General features: G+C 38.7%; 1 protein-coding gene across 8 annotated transcripts in view; it reads right to left on the bottom strand.

The window, feature by feature from the left end:
* Nucleotides 1–3,161: 3,161 nt before the first annotated feature.
* CPT1A (carnitine palmitoyltransferase 1A) overlaps nucleotides 3,162–17,950 on the bottom strand; it is a 46,732-nt gene continuing 31,943 nt past the window's right edge. For 7 of the 8 annotated variants that reach the window (XM_082317838.1, XM_082317837.1, XM_082317841.1 and 4 more), the window contains 7 exons: nucleotides 17,717–17,881; nucleotides 16,329–16,463; nucleotides 11,516–11,668; nucleotides 10,071–10,262; nucleotides 9,857–9,961; nucleotides 7,699–7,791; nucleotides 3,162–6,201 (listed from right to left, as the gene is read on the bottom strand). In XM_082317838.1, the coding sequence (XP_082173964.1) occupies nucleotides 6,115–6,201; nucleotides 7,699–7,791; nucleotides 9,857–9,961; nucleotides 10,071–10,262; nucleotides 11,516–11,668; nucleotides 16,329–16,463; nucleotides 17,717–17,881 (930 nt within the window). In that variant the 3' untranslated portion in view covers nucleotides 3,162–6,114. The remainder of the gene's footprint in view (nucleotides 6,202–7,698; nucleotides 7,792–9,856; nucleotides 9,962–10,070; nucleotides 10,263–11,515; nucleotides 11,669–16,328; nucleotides 16,464–17,716; nucleotides 17,882–17,950) is intronic. The other variant, XM_082317840.1, reaches the window with a different exon arrangement.

Raw genomic sequence — 17,950 nt, 5'->3', positions numbered from 1 at the left:
GACATAAACCACTGTCCAAGTCTGAGACTAAGATTGGACGTAGCCACACCTAAGCTCCATCAGGCATTTAGAAAGCAAGAGGGTCTACTCTGAACCTCATGACTCAACAGGAAGGTCCTCCTTACCCTTTTGCATCGCCGGTCTCTCTGTGAATCATTCTAACTCTAGTGTAATTCAATTTTCCTTTGTATGTTTCTTCCATGCACTAATTAATAGAATGAACCTTGCCATCGAACTTTGTTAAGTTGCACTTTTACAACATCATATTAAACCCACTTTTGCTAATACTTGTGACGGTGATTCCTTAAGTGAAATCACTCATTTCACAACAAATGGGGATAGCTGGCAGGATCCTAAATCAGGATTCAAAACAGTAGTCAAAAAAAAAAAATAATCAAATTTGACATAGTACACTTAGACAGCTATAATTACACTGTTTTAAGTTTGTATCAGTAAGTAGCACATTAAGACAAAACCTTATCTGTACTCTCCATGTCACTATTGCCAGTTATAGACAACACAAGCCAAAGCACCTCTACACAGAGTATCACAAGGCCACCATTAAAAAGACATAGGCCAAGATCCACGTGCACTATCATCACTACTATTTCTGGATTTAGACTAAGGCAATATAGGCAAATAGTCCCCTTGACTGGACTGGGATATGGCAGCCCTCTGAAGGCTCAAGTCTCTCTGATCCATATGCATCAACCACTACCAGCTCCGGGACGTCCGTGGGGCAGGGCAGGGTAGGGAGACCAGCCCTGCCCAGAAGCTCCGGCTGCCTTCCCCACTCACCCCACATCACCGCGCTGGTTTCCAGGGCAGAAGGGAAAGGGACACGCCCCACCCCCACCCCGGGCCCTCAGCGGAGGGCATGTCTCTGCCCCTTCCCCCAGGCAATTCACCTTCCCCCATAGCTGACGCCCGCCCTTCAGTGAGTGGGGAGTGACGATCGCGCGCCAGACGGTTAAGCGAGGCCGGGCATGCGCCAGAGCGCCGCTGCCAGCCTGCTCCCCGGCGCAGCGCGAGCAAGGCTCGCACTCCGCAGCGGCAAGAGCGGGTGCGCGCACAGCCTGCAACTTGGATTGGGTGTTTCGGAGGATTTTTTTGTTTCTTTTGTATTTAAAGTATAATTCCCCCTGGGAATTCTCTCGCATTACAAGGAGTCAAAGATAAACCAGGACCCTGGTAACGAGCAGGAGGTTATTTGTTATAATCCATGTAGAAGAGTGCTACTCAGCACTGGTAAGGCCACACCTGGAGTACTGTGTCCAGTTCAAGAGACACATGGACATACAGGTGAAGGTCCAAAAAAGGGCCATGAAAATAATTAAGGGACTGGAGCATATCCTATGAGGAAAGGCTGGGAGAACGGGGACACTTTAGCCTAGAGGTAAAGTGGAAGGGAGGGTGCAAAGAAGATAGAGCCAGGCTCTTTTCTGTTCTGCCCAGTAACAGGACCAGAGGTAACAGGCACAAACTGAAACACAGGGCTTTGCCCTCTGAACATCAGAAAACACTTTTTCACTGTGTGGGTAAGCAAGCACTGGCACAGCTTGCCTACAGAGGTTGTAGAGTCTCCATCCTTGGAGATACTCAAAAAGCCATCTGGATGTGGTCCCGAGCAACCATCCGGTTGGACCAGATGACCTCCAGAGGTCCTTTACCAACCTCAGCCATTCTGTGGATCTGTGAAATAGCTGGCTACCCTTTCTACAACTCACTATGTAAATCTGGGAATTTTCACCCTGGTGCCATAAAGATTTCAGGGTTTAGAAAACACTCCAAACCTACCAGGCCACTACCTATGGCCATTTAAGATAAAAGATGGTTTCCTTGAAAGAAGAAATTGAACGTAGGCTTTTCATTTTATATATGAATGTCTTCATTTTTAGGAAATTTTGTGTATTAAAAAAAAAAAACAACCCAAACACAGCAACTAAGAACACCCAAAACAATTTCAAGCTACCTTTCATCCATAAGGTGCCATAAAATTAATCCAAAAAGAAACTGGAACCCATTTTTCCTTATGCTTTTTGTTACAAACTTCCACCCCGCTAGCCCCAGGTCTGCAGCCATGAGAGTTAGAGAAAAACAGAACAAAACAAAATAAAGAAACCCCATGCTTTCTCCTCCCCTCTCAAAGGTTTCATCTAACAGCTAAGTTTTTAATTCTAGTACTTTCGAACAGGAGTTCATTAATCTCAACCATGCATCATGTACAATTACAGCCAACATTTTCTGAGTATAAGATGAATCTTATACTTGCCACCCTTAAAAACAGGCAAAGGGAACAGGGGAAAAAACCCTCAAAATAAATCAGTATTTTCTGTGGCTAGAAAGTTTCCATACAGCATTTCTCTTCAGATTGAATATATTAATTTACAACTTCAGTATCCAGCCTTGGTGGGAGATGTTTGAAATACAACCAGGAACTAACAGTATCTAAGAGATTAAGTGTGAAATTGAAATCACTGTGTTCTTTCATGTAGCAAAGGCTGCTAAAAGCATCCAGAAAAGCAGCAAGCTAAATGACTGTGAAAATGGTGTATCACACAAAACTATTTGGTGGGTTTTGTGTGGGTTTTTTGTTGTTGTTTGGTGGCTGTTTTTGTTATTAAACAACAATTCAAAAAACATCACCTTTAAAGGGTAAAAAAAATCCTCTTCAACTGTCTCAAAAGTAGTCCCCAGTTTTAATGCAATTTCAAAGGATTTTTCAGGTACTGGGAATCTTCAGATAAAGCAAATAACATTTTAACAATGTTAACTTTCTGTGCCTGAACTAATTCACCACTGCCTTATCGTTCATATTCAATGGATTATTCACTGTAAAGATCAAACCAGTGCTATCCACTAGCTTGCAGACAGACTGTTTCACAGAAATATTCCAGCAGTTATTTGAGTCTCATGAAAAAAGCTCATCTAAAGTAAGACCTATGTTGTTTCTTCTTTCTACTGAACCTGAAAAAAGAAAAATTGTTCATTAACACATTCCCTATTAACTAGCAAGACAGGTACAAATCACTGCTAAAATAAACTGAATAGTCTGCTACTACCATTCCTAACTGGATTTAATAGCAATGATTTCAGAAGTCCAGAAACAGCAGCAAGGGAGCTGGGAAGAAGACACAAAAGATATTAAACATTGTACTAAGTAGTGATAATTGTGAAATTTTATTTTATTTTTTGAAGTCACAGAAGAGGGTAGAAAATAGAGACAAAGTGTTGGATGTAAATAACCAACCATAGATGCAGAGTAATTGAACAAGATAAAAAAAATCCTAACTTAAATTAATATATTTTACACGAGAAAACAATTGGTACAAAGGCTGAATTAGAACCGTGATTCTCAAGGTCAGGCACACGCTTCCTTAGTCCCTCAAAAGATGCAACCCTTAAAAGAATATTTAGTTTGGAATGGTGTTAATCCTTGACAATGGTAGCCTCTAAATGCACTTAATGCTCTCCTAATTTCTGGCATGAAATAGCTGAAATAAATTTGGAAAAAGCACATTCGAGGTATTCCACCAGTTCCACACTGCTATTTAATAAACAGGTCAATTTAATTGTCATCCAACCTGACTTTTACCACCTACTCAACCCTAACTTTGAGCTCTTAAATCACTACTTGAGAATAAGTGATTCAAGGTTTTAATAACAAATTAATAGTTTTTCTGGAATATGAACATTTTTATTATAAAGTACACTGTACTAGAAGGTTCATTCAAATTTAGGTAATTTCAGTTACATTCCTATGGCTTTTGAGCAAAAAAGCAAGCAGTTTTACTGTATGTACACAATATTGAACATCAAGATTTAAATTAATTATTTATTAATAACCTACATTCACTGTGGATTTTTAAGATTTACATCCAAAAAGCATATTTTATTTACATGCTGTTGACATTTTAAAGAAAATGAAATAAAAATCTTATATTTTTAGGAATTATGATCTATCCCAAATTTAAAACAAAAAACAAAAAAACACCAAAAAACCCCCAAAACATTTAACAGCACAAAATGTTTAAAACATTTACAATAAAAACCAGTTTTCTGTGCCAATTATACTTACTCTCTAAGAATGTAAAATTGCATTGATAACTGCACTAACTACAATTAGACTTGAAATATTTAAAACCTGAGAGTCAAATCTAAATTTTTTTTTAAAGAAAATCCTACAAGCTAATATGCCTTAATGTTAATTTCAGCATAGATTGGTCAGTGGTCAATAAAAAAAATAAACAAGCAGTGCATTATTTCTGCAGGTCCAAAAGAACAGATCATTGTAAAATTGTTGCAGTAGTTTGATAAATTCCAGGCCTGCAAGTGTCCTTTCCCACACACTGTACCTAATCAAATAATGAGTGTCTTTGGCCAATTCCTGTGAGGGTTCCTACATTTTTGTAAGCATGCATCTGGGATCTCTGAGCTTTCCCACCTCAAACATACATATACAGGTGCTTTTATAGCTAGATCAGAGTGAAAATGAAGAGGCATAGAAAGTTAGAAATACTGGTCAGAAAACATTCAAAGTCTAATGAGAAGTTATATATCAACCCCAAAGGCCTTTTAAAATCAGCATAGCTCTGGAGCAGCATTCACTGTATTACTAAACACCATGTACCTTACATTTAAAAAAAAAAAAAAAAATTGTTGCACTAACAGGTACACTTTACTGCACTGCAGGATGTAAAAAGTAACCACACCTATAAAGCCTGGGGAAGAGAAGCATCGCACACACAGTTACTCCCATTTTGTAGAGGCCATTTTATTTCTGCACTTGGAAATATTACGCTCCTTTTTGAGTGAAATAGCTTTCCCCTCCCTCCTTGTATCCTTCAGAAACTGTGCTTGACCAAGAGCATCTCCCAGGAGGGGTTCGAGAAGGCCAGGATTTTCCCATTCTGGAGCTATTTTCCACAGCTTTAGTAGTTTGCCCTTCTCATGCAGATGGTTGGCAATGTAGTAGTGGTCCTTCCAACAGGCTGGATTTGACTAAACTGACATTCCCAGAAACTCTTATCTCAAATGACCACCAATACCATTCACCAAAATAAACACATGAGTATCTCTAGCTCTGAAACAAAGTTACTCCTGCATCTCATAGGGACTGATCTTTGCCATTTAAGATGGGAGCATTTCATTAGAGCTTTAAACCCAACTGCACAATATGGCAACATATTCAAGTCTACTTACGCCACATCAACCTAACTTATAATTCGAAAACTAGATCTGCATTACTACTACTTCACCTCCTTCACCACTAAGACAATGTAAAACCAACTCCCAGCATAAGCTTTTCTTCCTCAGTTTCGGATCTTTCTTTTTCTAGGCACTTGCATGAACAAGCACACAGGTCCATTTATTTATACAGAAATAAAATGAACAATGTGCCAAACATGCTTTAAGTAATAAGCAAAATGTGATATCTGCTAATTAAGTGACACATTTTACTACCCAATGTAACACTACCCAATGTTTTGCCTTTTCTTTCCCCCCCCAAAAAATAAAAAAAATTTCTACAACTTGGTATGTCACGGTGGGTTATATCAGGGATTTTTTTTTTTTTATGCTTTACAGAAATTACCTTTAAGAAAAAGCCCAAGAAAACAATGAAGGTAAACAGCCACAAGTTTCATCATTCACTGACATAAAGCAGCAGATACATTGAAGAACATTCTGCTATTAATACATAGCAAATGGAACTTTTACTAGTATTTGAGTTTAAGATGGTGTGTTTTATACTTTTGATTCTGGAATACAAGTAGACTAATTTTAAGTAAAAAAAGAGCAAGTGTATACAAATTAAGAGAAAACTGCAGGCGTTAGAATGTACATGACTTCATGCAATGATACTATACTTCATCCCTAGAAACATACAAGATTTCAAAAGTCATCCTTTGTGGAAATAAACTCTTCCAAACTACTGAAGAAAAAAAAAAAACAACCAAACAACATTCGATACAGTGCTAAGGTTTTCATAGGTGATCAAGATGATGTTGACTCAGTTTCTTCACCAGCTACTGTTTGACACACCTTGCTCTCTTTCACTGTTCAGAAGAGTTCTTATCCCAACAACAGGAGCTTGCTTGGCACCAATAAGGCAAATCACTTGGTACAGTTTTTACTATGGGTAAATAAACCCATGATGTCAACCATTGCTTTTTGGATGTTTTTTCCAAAACGATGAGAATCCTTTAAAAACAAACAAAAAACAAAACCAAAGACTTGTACTGTCAGTCAACAGTTATCTTTTAGGCAAAAGAAGGCATCTTTTAAGATTTTGTAATTTTGGAGCTAATAGAATTAGGGCTTGTATTTTACCATAAAATGGGGAATTTAGACCACAAAAATTTTAATGGTATACAAATTAATCCAGGTTTATGCTATTACCGAGTTCTTCATTTTGCATTTACTTTCCTACAGACAGAACTAACATCATCTCCTTTTGAAATCAGATGCAGCTAGAGCTTTCTGGTACTTTAAAATAGCTGTGTTTCAGTATTGTTTTTTATACTAGATTTTGCAAAAGCTAATTTTCAGAAAACAAAAGAATGTTCAGAAAGTGTATGACTAATGACCTAGAAGTACTGAAAGAGCAGAAAAACATTTTGTATTTGAGTTCCTATCAGAATCCTGAATAATTTGCCAGTGAAAAATTACTTAAGTACTCAAAATGAAGATAATTATCTAAGTGTAAACAAACTATGAACTTGTTCTGTTTATTCTAAGTGTCAGATGAATGGTACAAGGAAGAAACTAAGATTACAAATATAAATTATTAGCTACATTACAGGACCTACTACAAAGACCCTACCACGCACATGGAACGCTGCCTTTTCTGTATGGACCTTTGACTTGACTAATAAGTAAAAAATACAGGGAAATTTAAAGTACAAGCTATCAGGCATCTGAAGAACTGTTTGAAGTATGAAAAAACAAAGTTGTATTTCCTAATCTTTAAATGTTTAACCAGAGGCACCAATATGTCTCAGACAAGTTAAGGTCAAAAGAGGAAAACTAGTTCAGCTATGTAATCCTGAACAAACTCAGCATGTTTATTAAAGTCAAAAAACTAAAGGGGAATGATGAATTGAAGCTCACTCAAAAGCAGGCCTCTGCAACAGCAGGGTATGGAATAGATGACATCTACTACATTCTAATAATGGGTGTTACTCTAATACATTTTTTATATAATTGTGTTTCTCAAGCACAGATTACAACTTATGGGCCAGCTTCTTTCACTATTATATAAACCAAGAAGATTTAAAGAATAGGGAGCATACATTTTATCTGCCTTTACAACTGCAGCCAGAGACCAATCAAAGCAAAACTGTAATAACAAAAAACAGGAGACACTGATCTTATTCTTTATGGGACATATATGAGTCATTTTACATGAGTTCCAGGGAACTACAGATGTGTAAAGATGACTTTGGGCCACATGCTTTCTTTATGCTTGAAAGCATAAGTGAAATAGAATATTGTTTCCCTGGTTCATAAAGCTATTAAATTGGAGAAATGGAGGCAAAAAACCCCACCTCAATAAAACAGCATATGTTGAGAAAGAAAAAACACGTTATAACTGTATGTTGCAAGTCCTACTAAATTTTTTTAGACAACGAGTAGAACATTTTTATACACAGACATCAGAACAGATTTATTAAACCATAGGAAAGGACTGACCCTTACCGTCTCAGAACAAGATATTTTGCTGGAGACATGGAAATGGATGGAATTTTCACCCAAGATAATGTAAGAAACACCATAACCATCATCAGCCACCTAGGAGAAGAAAGAAGAGAAAACCATGTCAACCTTTTTCTTTTTCCTTCCATTCCTAAATTATCTTGCACATAATTACACAATTCTTACTGTGCAGTTTTTAAAATCAGTTGCAGTTTCTCCAGAAGCAAAAATTAAGCTTTCACATTTTAATGCATCATTTCTGAAGAGTGATTCCACTTAAGGAAACAGTTCTAGTCTCATCTGAAGTGCATGGAATTAACATTTTATGAATATATGTCTGCAATATTTCCCAGCTTTAGTATTTTGATATAGAATACTTGTTCAAAGACCTTCTCCTATCAAGGTCTGGTCCTAAGCAGCTACATAGCTTCAGTGCTTAAGTAGAAAGGAATAAAATAGTTCAGTTGTATACCTAAACATCCTGTTTCATGGGATCATTCTGCAGATGTAAACAAATACAGTATATAAATATGGAGTATACAAGCCTTGTATTATGAAAACTTGCCCAAAGGCAAAGTCATCCAACTCTACAGGAATGACATGATTCTGAACACCCGTATCATGAGCAGAGCTCTGGTCCGATTTCAACATTAGCGGCATTAACTGTCCTAAGTTTCAGTCTGATGTTATATTTAAAGTATGCCTAGTAAACACAGACTATTCTGCTGCCACCCTCCTTCCTCTCTTTCCTAACTGAAAGGATCACAACCTTCAAGCTCTTCAAGCTGCCCACTGCTGCTAAGCAGCCTGATAGTCTCCTCTCTATTCTCTACAGGGCTATATTCTACAGAACACTTGAAAAAGAAAAAAACCAAAACAAAACAAAAGAAAAAAACCAACCACCCCAAAACCAACAAACAACACACACACACACACACACACACACACACACACACAAAGCCTGATGTACTGAATCTCTGGGCAACTTCAGCAAATCAAAGCACAGTTTTTTTAAGGATACAAGAAATGACGATGGGAAATATAAGCAGAGTTATTTGGAAAGGCAGGCAACTGAAGGAAGGAAATTAAAGGAACGAAGAAGTAGTAAGAAGGGAGCAGTTAATGTAGCATTAGCAAAAATAAAAGGAAAAAAAGTGTTAGAAATTCCTGCAGCCAAAAACCTACTTTATTGTCAGACTACACCTTTTTGGGGATTCTAAATACTGACTTTATAATCTGCTGGAGCAAGCCAGTTTCTCATGAATGAGCAGCATTGCAATAGCTAGTCTTACTTGATACAGCTTTCAGTAGTTCTTGAAGTTGGAAGGAGTTTAAATTGCAGTATCAGAAACATGAATAAGTAAAGAAAAAAAACAAAACAAAACACAACTTCCAGCATGACAAACCAGCCAAAATACGCCATACTTGTCATCCTAATTTCTGTGTGGCAAAGAGCAGTCCTATGATCCCTCTCATTGTTCTTTCAATAGAAATGCGTTTTGAAAACAGATTAATCTAGTCTATAGCCCCATACAGTCTGCTTAACAGATCTTGTTAACAACAATATCATCATCAATGGCCATATTCAAAACCTGATAAAATACTACAGCAAGTCAGAAGCTCGTAAAATCTCTAACAATACACTTGTATCTTGAAAGTCTAGAGAAGCTGTAGAATGTGGTTTTATTTTGTCTTAGCCACCATTCACACTTAGGAGGGCAAGCAGAACCATGTGAGTTGCATGAACATATTTTTTTTAATTAACCAGGAAATATAAAGAACAAGTCAAGTATAATTACTTTTACAAATCCCAACCATAAAATCTAGTTTAAATAATAAGGCGTTTGTCACTCTAATAATAGTCTGACGTACAGAAGCTCTGAGCATGGGTAACATGATAAAAATCTCTCTGCCATGGAGCCCTGTGCCGCATTTGATAACTGTGTATTTCCTTAAGAATAATCCATTCTTGTACTGGGATACGAGAAAAGGTGATGCAGATTTTTCTGAGCACATCCATATCATGGGAAAGCATTAAACACATGTATTTAAAAGCATGTGTTGCACCTTTGATGTGCAACATTAAGGTATTACAGATCTGAAATTTTTAGACTGGCATATTCAAAATACACTGTTTCAAAAGGAGTACTTTTGAACATACCGGTCCAAATCCTCCACCACAGGATAACATCTCAGGGTTCTTCTTTAGATCAATGTGTTGCTGTGGTGTCTGACTCGTTGACAGCCTCCAAGGCTCTGACAAAACCTTTATTAGATATGAGAGAGATGCAAACAAGTATAACACAGTGTTTAAGAACATGCAACTTTCTCAAAAAACTAATCAAGATAATATTACTTTATTGAGTGCCTTCTACCTTCGGCTGGGGCTGCACGGCTAGAAGGCGCATCCCCTGGGTGGTGGATAGGGGATCCCTCTCGGGAGGGTGCACCGGATAAAATTGAAGAAGGTGCCGCGAACCAACGCAGCCTAAGGGAAGGCCACCCTGACAGAAAAACCACTGGCCCTCCAAGTCATGGGGGTTGGGCAGGAGGCCAACTACTTCCTCCTGGAAAAAAAAATAAAAAGTTGCAGAAACGACGAGCATCAGAAATGGCAGAGATGGAGAAAATCGGTAACGAAGTGAGGAGGAGGAGATGGAGCTGGATCGGTCGTGTCCTGAGGGGGAAACCAACAGAAGACTGCGCTGTGGCCCTTGACTCCAGAGCACGCAGCCGCGGACCGATCGAAGTGGAAGAACGAGGTTCGCGCCTTGTGTGCCTCCTGGCACTGAGAGAATTCAGATCAGATCAGAGTGCCTTCTGACTTAAGGATAACTCCAGTTCCCATTTCAATGGAATGAACAATTAAGAAGGCTGAAAGAAACAGCTAAACTTGTCCTGATATGCAAACCACTAACACATGAGGCTGTGATGTCAATTTCTCAAAGAGAATAAAAGTTCTTTCAACAGAAATGCTATTTCAAAACAGATTAATCTGGTCTATAGCCTGGTGAATTCTGAATAACAGGTCTTGTTAACAACTAGATCATTATGGTTGTTAATCATATTCAAATCCCTGTAAGATACCACAGTAAGTCAGCAGCTTGTAAAATCTCTAACAATACACTTGTATCTTGAGAGTCTGCAGAAGCTGTAGAAAGTTGTTTTATTCTTGACTTAGCCACTACTCACGTTTAGGAAGGCAAGCAGACAAATGTGAGTAGCTTAATTCGGAGGCAAGCTAGAGCACATTTTTTACTAATCAGAAAACAGGAATATGAAGCAATATAATTACTTTTATAAAATCCAACCTTAAAATCTAGTTTAAGTAATAAAGCATTTGTCACGGTAACAAACAGTGACATTAATGTTGTGCGTTAAAAAAAAAAAAAAATCACAATATACAGCTCCTTTAACTCACAGTAACTAAAATAAAGTGATTTTGTCACAGTTCCAAAAGAACATTCTTGAGAGAAAACACACAGCCTCTGTTATGCTGCCTTGAACATATGTTAAAACCACAAGCAACCAATACTTTTTTTGTAATACTGACTACATCTTTCTTGCAATCCTTAATAACATGTATTATACTACAAAGCTCACAGAAAGTATTACTATAGGTCTATTAATAAATGTATACATAAAGCAAAATTAAACTAACTTGTAATCTACCAGCAGATGTTAACCAATGCTAGCTAAACTCTTACCATTTTTCTTAGGAAAACCAGAGTTCTACAAGCATGTAAGCAGATATCACAAAACACTAAGTAAACAAAGGATTATTTACTGTCGTTAATAGTTATCAATAAAAGTCACTTACTTCCTTAAGGAAAGGAGAATCTACAGCAAGGTACTTGGACACGACATAAAGGCAGAACAGATGGCGGTCAATGCCAGCACCAGTCATGGCGAGACGATATAAGTGCTGATGTTTGGCAGCAGCAAGCCGAAAGGACTTAAGCTTGTTTTCATTCTAACAATGAAAAAAAGATAAAGAAAAATCAGTTAAGTGAACTGGTTTGAGGATGGAGGTGCAGAAACTAAGTTACAGCAATGGCTTTCAAGGCTAGAGCACTTAAGGGTCAAGTACAAGACAATGCATGCAACTAATACCAAATACTAGTATCCTCTGGGTTTTCAACCTCAGGTATTCAATTTCAGGTATTAGCAACTGTCAACTATTACCTGCTGTAAATGGCGCATAATGAAAACAAATTTGTATTTTAAGTGTGATCTAACCCCAGAATCAAACATGATTACAACTCAAGTTCACTACATTATTGTATATTTAGTTTCTGGAGACACTGGTCTTAGAAAGTTATAGAAGAGCAAATCTCAACATGATTTAAGAAAAGCTGGAACTGCAACAGCCATTTTAGAAGGCAAACTGACAACACTGAAGTTATCGGGGTCCATGAATGCTGGTCATTTTTAAAAAGCCTTCTCTTAAGAGCTCAGGACCAGGCAATTCCAAAGTGCCAGAAGTCAAGTAAGCAGGGTAGAAGGCTGACTTGGCTGAGCAGGGATCTTCTTCTACAACTTAGGTGGAAAAGGAAAGGGTATGGACATTGGAAGCAAGGACTGGCAACACGGGAGGACTACAGAGATGCTGTTTGCTGCTGTAGGGAGAAAATTCGTGTGGCCAAAGCTTGATTAGAGTTCAAGCTGGCCAGTACTGTGAAGGACAGCAAAAAGGGCTCCTCACAAATAGGGATGTAGAAAAAGCAAAGATGTTTAATGCCTTCTTCGCTGCTGTCTTTAACACTGATGAATGGCCCTGGGACCCCTGAAGCCCTGTGTTGGAAGACTGACTGGGGGGATGATAAACTCCCAGACGACTCTGAACTTGGTTGAGACTTGCTGCTCCAGCTGGGGCCACATAAGTCTACGAGGCCTGGTGGCATTCATCCCAGGGTACTAAAAGAGCTGGCTGATGTTATCACAGGACCTTTCTCCATTATTTTTCAATGATCTTGGGAATCTGGAGAGGTTCCAGCCAACTGGAAGCGGGCAAATGTTGTCCCAATTTTCAAGAAGAGTAAGAAGGAACGCCCTGGTAATTACAGGCCCGTCAGTCTCAATTCAGTGCCTGGTAAAAATCATGGAGAACGAATGTAGTCATTGGTCACAGCCAACATGGATTCACGAGGGGAAAGTCCTGTTTAACTCCTTTTATGACAAGGTCACCCATCTAGTTGACCAAGGGAAGCCAGTAGATGTGGGGTTTTGGGGATTTTAGCAAAGCTTTTGATAACTGTCTCTCACAGTATCCTTCTGGACAAAGTGTCCAGTATACAGCTAGGCAAGTCCATAATATGTTGGGTGAACAACTGGCTGATGGGTCGGGCTCAAAGGGTTACATCAGGCTGGAAAACCAGTCACCAGTGAGGCTCCCCAGGGCTCAATTTTAGGGCCAGTGCTCTTTAATGTTTTTATAAAGGATCTGGATGCAGGAGTTGAATGTACGTTAAATAAGTTTGCTGATGATGATACTAAATTAGGAGGAGCTGTGGACTCCCTTAAGGGTAGAGAGGCCTTACAGAGAGATCTGGATAGACTAGAGAGCTGGGCAATCACCAACCATATGAAATTTAACAAGAGCAAGTGCCAGATTCTGCACCTGGGATGGGGTAATCCTGGTTATATGTACAAACTGGGGGATGAGAGGCTGGAGAGCATCCCCGCAGAAAGAGATCTGGGGGTTTGGGTCAATGGCAAGTTGAATATGAGTCAACAGTGTGCCCTGGCAGCCAAAAGGGCCAACTGTGTCCTGGGGTGCATCCTAGCACCTAGCAGCATACCTAGCCGGTCGAGGGAGCTGATTGTCCCACTCTACACTGCACTGGTGTGCAAGGCCCCACCTTGAGTACTGTGTGCAGTTTTGGGTGCCTCAATATAAGAACATCAAACTATTAGAGTGTGTCCAGAGGAAGGCAACCAAGATGGTGAAAGGTCTCGAGGGCAAGACTTATAAGGAGCGCCTGAGGTCACTTGGTTTGTTCAGCTTCGAGAAGAGAAGGCTGAGGGGTGACCCATTGCAGTCTACAGCTTCCTCAAGAGGGGCAGTGGAGGGGGAGGTGCTGATCTCCTCTCTGGTGACCAGCAACAGGACATGAGGAAATGGAATGAAGCTGCATTATGGGAGGTTCAGACTGGACATTAGGAAAAGGTTCTTCACTGAGAGGGTGGCTGGTCACTGGAACAGGCCCCCCGGGGAAGTGGTCAGGGCACCAAGCCTGTCAGAGTTCAAGGAGCATCTGGATGATGCTCCTAGTCATACGGTTTAGGTTTAGGTAGTCCTTCAAGGAGCGGGGAGTTGGACTTGATGATCCTTATGGATCCCTTCCAACTCGAGATATTCTGTAATTCTATGAACAATGTTACGGATGTTGCAAGGGCTGAAAGAAAGTGTCTGTTCAAAACAATTAGATAGCCATTCTGTTAAGATTTTATAATGTGGAATGCAACACACTGAGTATATGGCAACCTGTCACTTCTTATGTCTGACATCACTGCATTTTACACCACGTATTTGGGACACAGTGAGCAGCCTATTTGCCTCCAGCATGAGAAACTAATAAATCAGTTGTAGTCATGCTAACCACTGATATTCAGGAGTAAAGATTTGTGGATAGTCCCAGGAAAAATTCTAAGGAAAAACCCAGAGAAAAGTAGGAGCAGGAATTAAAGGCAGACAACTCTTTTTAAAATAATATATAAATGCATATAATGTAATCTTCATAACACATAAAAACTAAAAATTGCATTATGAAGGCAAGGTTCCTCTGCTCTCTGGCTGATCATTCCAGATGAAGGGCAGTAATGAATCAACAAGTCTGAAAAAGAATCATGTTTGTAGTAACCATAAAAAAAAGGCAAGCAGAAAGAAGTCTGCTGTATATATGATCTTGCCATGTATGGTGCTACCTTATTCCTTTAACAAAAAAGCAGATGTTAACTGCAGAGATGTAATTGCAGTTAAGTCTGACATTAGGACTATGCTAAAATTACTTTCTATACACAGGGTAGTTGTATAGTAGCTGTGCCATACAGTTATGTATGACATGTTGACATGGCTGGATTTCCAGACTTGCACTAGTCTGATCACAGCTCAGCATACTGAGAAATCATGGGGGATTTTACCTACATAGAACTTCCAGAAAGAGGAGGGAGAAAAAAGTTCCTCTCTTTCTCTGTGCATCTGTCTTCTTGCAGTAACATTCATTCATAGAATCATGGGGCTAGAAAGAACCTCAACTTTTCATCTGCTTAGACTTCTCTGCCCTAAGATTTGATCAACTAAAAATGCTTTCCTGAAGGACCATTGTGTAACTTATTTTCAAAGATCTTCAAATTGAAAAAACAACCTCCCCAAGTAATCTGTTCCAGGGTTCTCACTATTTCCCTCCTTACTACTTGTGAGCAGAAAATGTTTCCCTAATGTGTTTCTTTCTGAAATTTAAGTCCATTACTTCTTGGGACAGAAAACAGATTGTTCCTATCATTTCTGCATCAGCCTTTTTATCCTCTTGAGCACAACATGGCTCTCTACCTCTTTCACAATGTTCTCTCTTCTTTAGAGTAGGCAAGAATAATTAAGTTCAAACTCTCCTAAGAGATCCTCTTCAGAGGTTTCTAACCATCCTTCTTTCTCTCCTTTAGACTCTCTCCAATCCACCCATACCTCAAATGGGTGTCCAAAACTGGTCACACCACCCCAGCTAATGCTGTACTAGAAAAAAAGTGCAGAGACAAAAGACTACTACAAATAAAGGGCAGGAATAACTAAAACAAGGGCTCCATTTTTCCCAATGGCATAGCACTGAATGTGCTATGTAAGTGTTCAGTTACTGATTATTAATAGTCCTAGACATCTTCTTCATTAGAACTTCTACCCATGCAGCTGTTACTGAGGCCTGAATGCAATACCTTGAGTACATTCCTATTTAACAAAGTCCTCTTTTGCAGGTCAAATTTTTATTGAAGAAATGGAAATCCCCTTCAGATTAGCAAAACCTGCAAATGTAATGATATATTTCATCAACTGTATCTGTGAAAACTGTGACTAGCAGTGGATTAAAGAACAGACAGCCCTCAAGACAACCATCCTCCACCCCTCCATTTTGACAGCAAACATTTTAACCAGTTTTGTCCAAGTTTTCCAAACCAAGAAGTTTTCCCCTAGACCATGCTTCCTTTGTTTGCTAACCAGAACATCACAAGAAAGATTAAAAAACCCAGTGAAATCAACATATAAGAGCAACTACTTATTTCTTGTGAATAATATTTGCTTCTCTATCAGAAAGGAAAGCCTAACTCATATGACATTACTTGTTTTACAAATCTATGTTTCAGTTTTACAAGTCACAGAAATTTCACAAGTCATCTCAGTTTTCTGGAGTTCAGGAACTGTAAGAAATAGCCAAACATGCTAAATTACTCCCATTCTCTTTTGGTATAGCCTTGAATTTCTGCCATGTTGACAGAAAATGTGCACAATTACCTTATGCTGCAATTCCTTCCTAAAAAAACCAAAGGCATCACCCTAAAAACTATTTGGGAACTTATACAGATATCTAGTGATAACTCATGTGCCTTATGGATTGTATAAGGCAACAACACCATGAACTTACACTTTCAGTTGGGTCTTCCATGGTTTGAACAAAATTACATGATTCAACAGTACACGAACGAACAGTTTCAGTCCTGCCTTCTCTGAACAAGCGTGTCATAGAGGCTTCATATGTTAAAGAAAATTTTCCCATGTCCTTGAAAAGGGAAAAATAAGAATTGAAAGGTTTAGTCAGACTCAGCCACTCTTTCTTAATCAACAGTTCAAGGTAAGCACACAGGATATGAATCACTGCACAAATTAAACTCGATGTTAAGTTTTTAGTAGCCCACCATTAGCAGTCTTACCTAAAGAAAACCAAGGCAAAACTAAGATTAGTAGCAGGATTTGATAAATGCTAATAGAACAACAAAACTAGCAAGGACTACCGTCTGCGTTTTACAGTAAGTCTTCTTCAGTTTATAACAGAAGCTGATTTAAAGGCTATCAAAAACCTATTTGAAAATTCAGTGGCTTCCTAATTCACGCAACTGTAGTAACTAATCGAGAAAACTGTAACATCCTTAAAAGTATTTCCAGTTAAAAGTTTAATATCATGGAGACACATGCCAGTGTGGGGATTTTCAAGAATGTGAGAACTGAAAATGGTCTGCAAAATCCAGAAGTGTGGCTTCCGTATTTCCTGTAGATGTGCACAATCTACAGATTAAAATTTGCCAAATGACAGTTGTTTATCTAACACGTTAGGAACTCTACCTGTCTAAAATATACATCAGAAGAGATTGTGAAAGTCTGTTCAGTTTTAGATTAAGAGGATGGGTGTTCAAAATAAAAGAGGTGGGTGGGTAATCAAACTATTTGCCATGTAGCTACCCTAACCAATGGTAAGAAAGACTGTAAGTGGTGATAGCAGCCAGGAAATCTGGATGCTTTGAAAAACCATTTGGAATTACTTAAAACAAACAAACAAACAAACCAAACAAAACATGCATGTTGCTACACTGGTGTTTTCTGAAAGCATGTTATAGAAAAGGTGAACTAGCAGAAGAAAACACAGGCGCGCATTTCAGTTAATCCTGCTAGGGAGTGTCTGTGACTACTGAATTAAGGGTGACTACAAACTAAAAGTATAACATTGTTTAGAGTATAACCACAGCTACTAGAAGTTTTATATCTACTTCTTTCAAGTCCAAAATGCCTAGGGATAGACCAAGTAAGCAGAAGAGAAAAATTTGCATGAGTGTCAGTATGCCAACCTTTGGAAAATTAATTTCCAGCTAGTAATCTGTTTAGTATTTGTACCAATTTCCATTGAATGTCTTTAACAACCTTGCACAAGCAGTGCAAGATTACTCTAAAGTACTTTACACAATCACACGTTTTAATCACAAACGTGCTATACCCAATTTAATAAGATTCTAAAAGGCAGAAACAGTCTGTTCTTCTTACCCGATAGTGAGCAAGCTGCAGGGCAAGTTGCACGAAGGCATCAGGGCTGGTTTTTGCTTTCTTTATTAGTCCCTTCCCAAAAGCATCAAAGAAAAATGAATGGAAGTCCACATCATCTGCCAGAGCTATGGCAGTGCTCAGAGACCTCTCAATCACTTCTTGACACTAGACCAAACAAACAAATAAATAAGTATCTATATGCACGTATGTGCATATGCATGCATTTGATGGCAT

The sequence above is a fragment of the Platalea leucorodia genome, assembly GCF_965183815.1.
Source record: "Platalea leucorodia genome assembly, chromosome: 7".
Lineage (NCBI taxonomy): Eukaryota > Metazoa > Chordata > Aves > Pelecaniformes > Threskiornithidae > Platalea > Platalea leucorodia.
The sequence above is the reverse complement of the archived record's forward strand: the minus strand, read 5'-3'. Positions and strand labels throughout refer to the sequence as shown.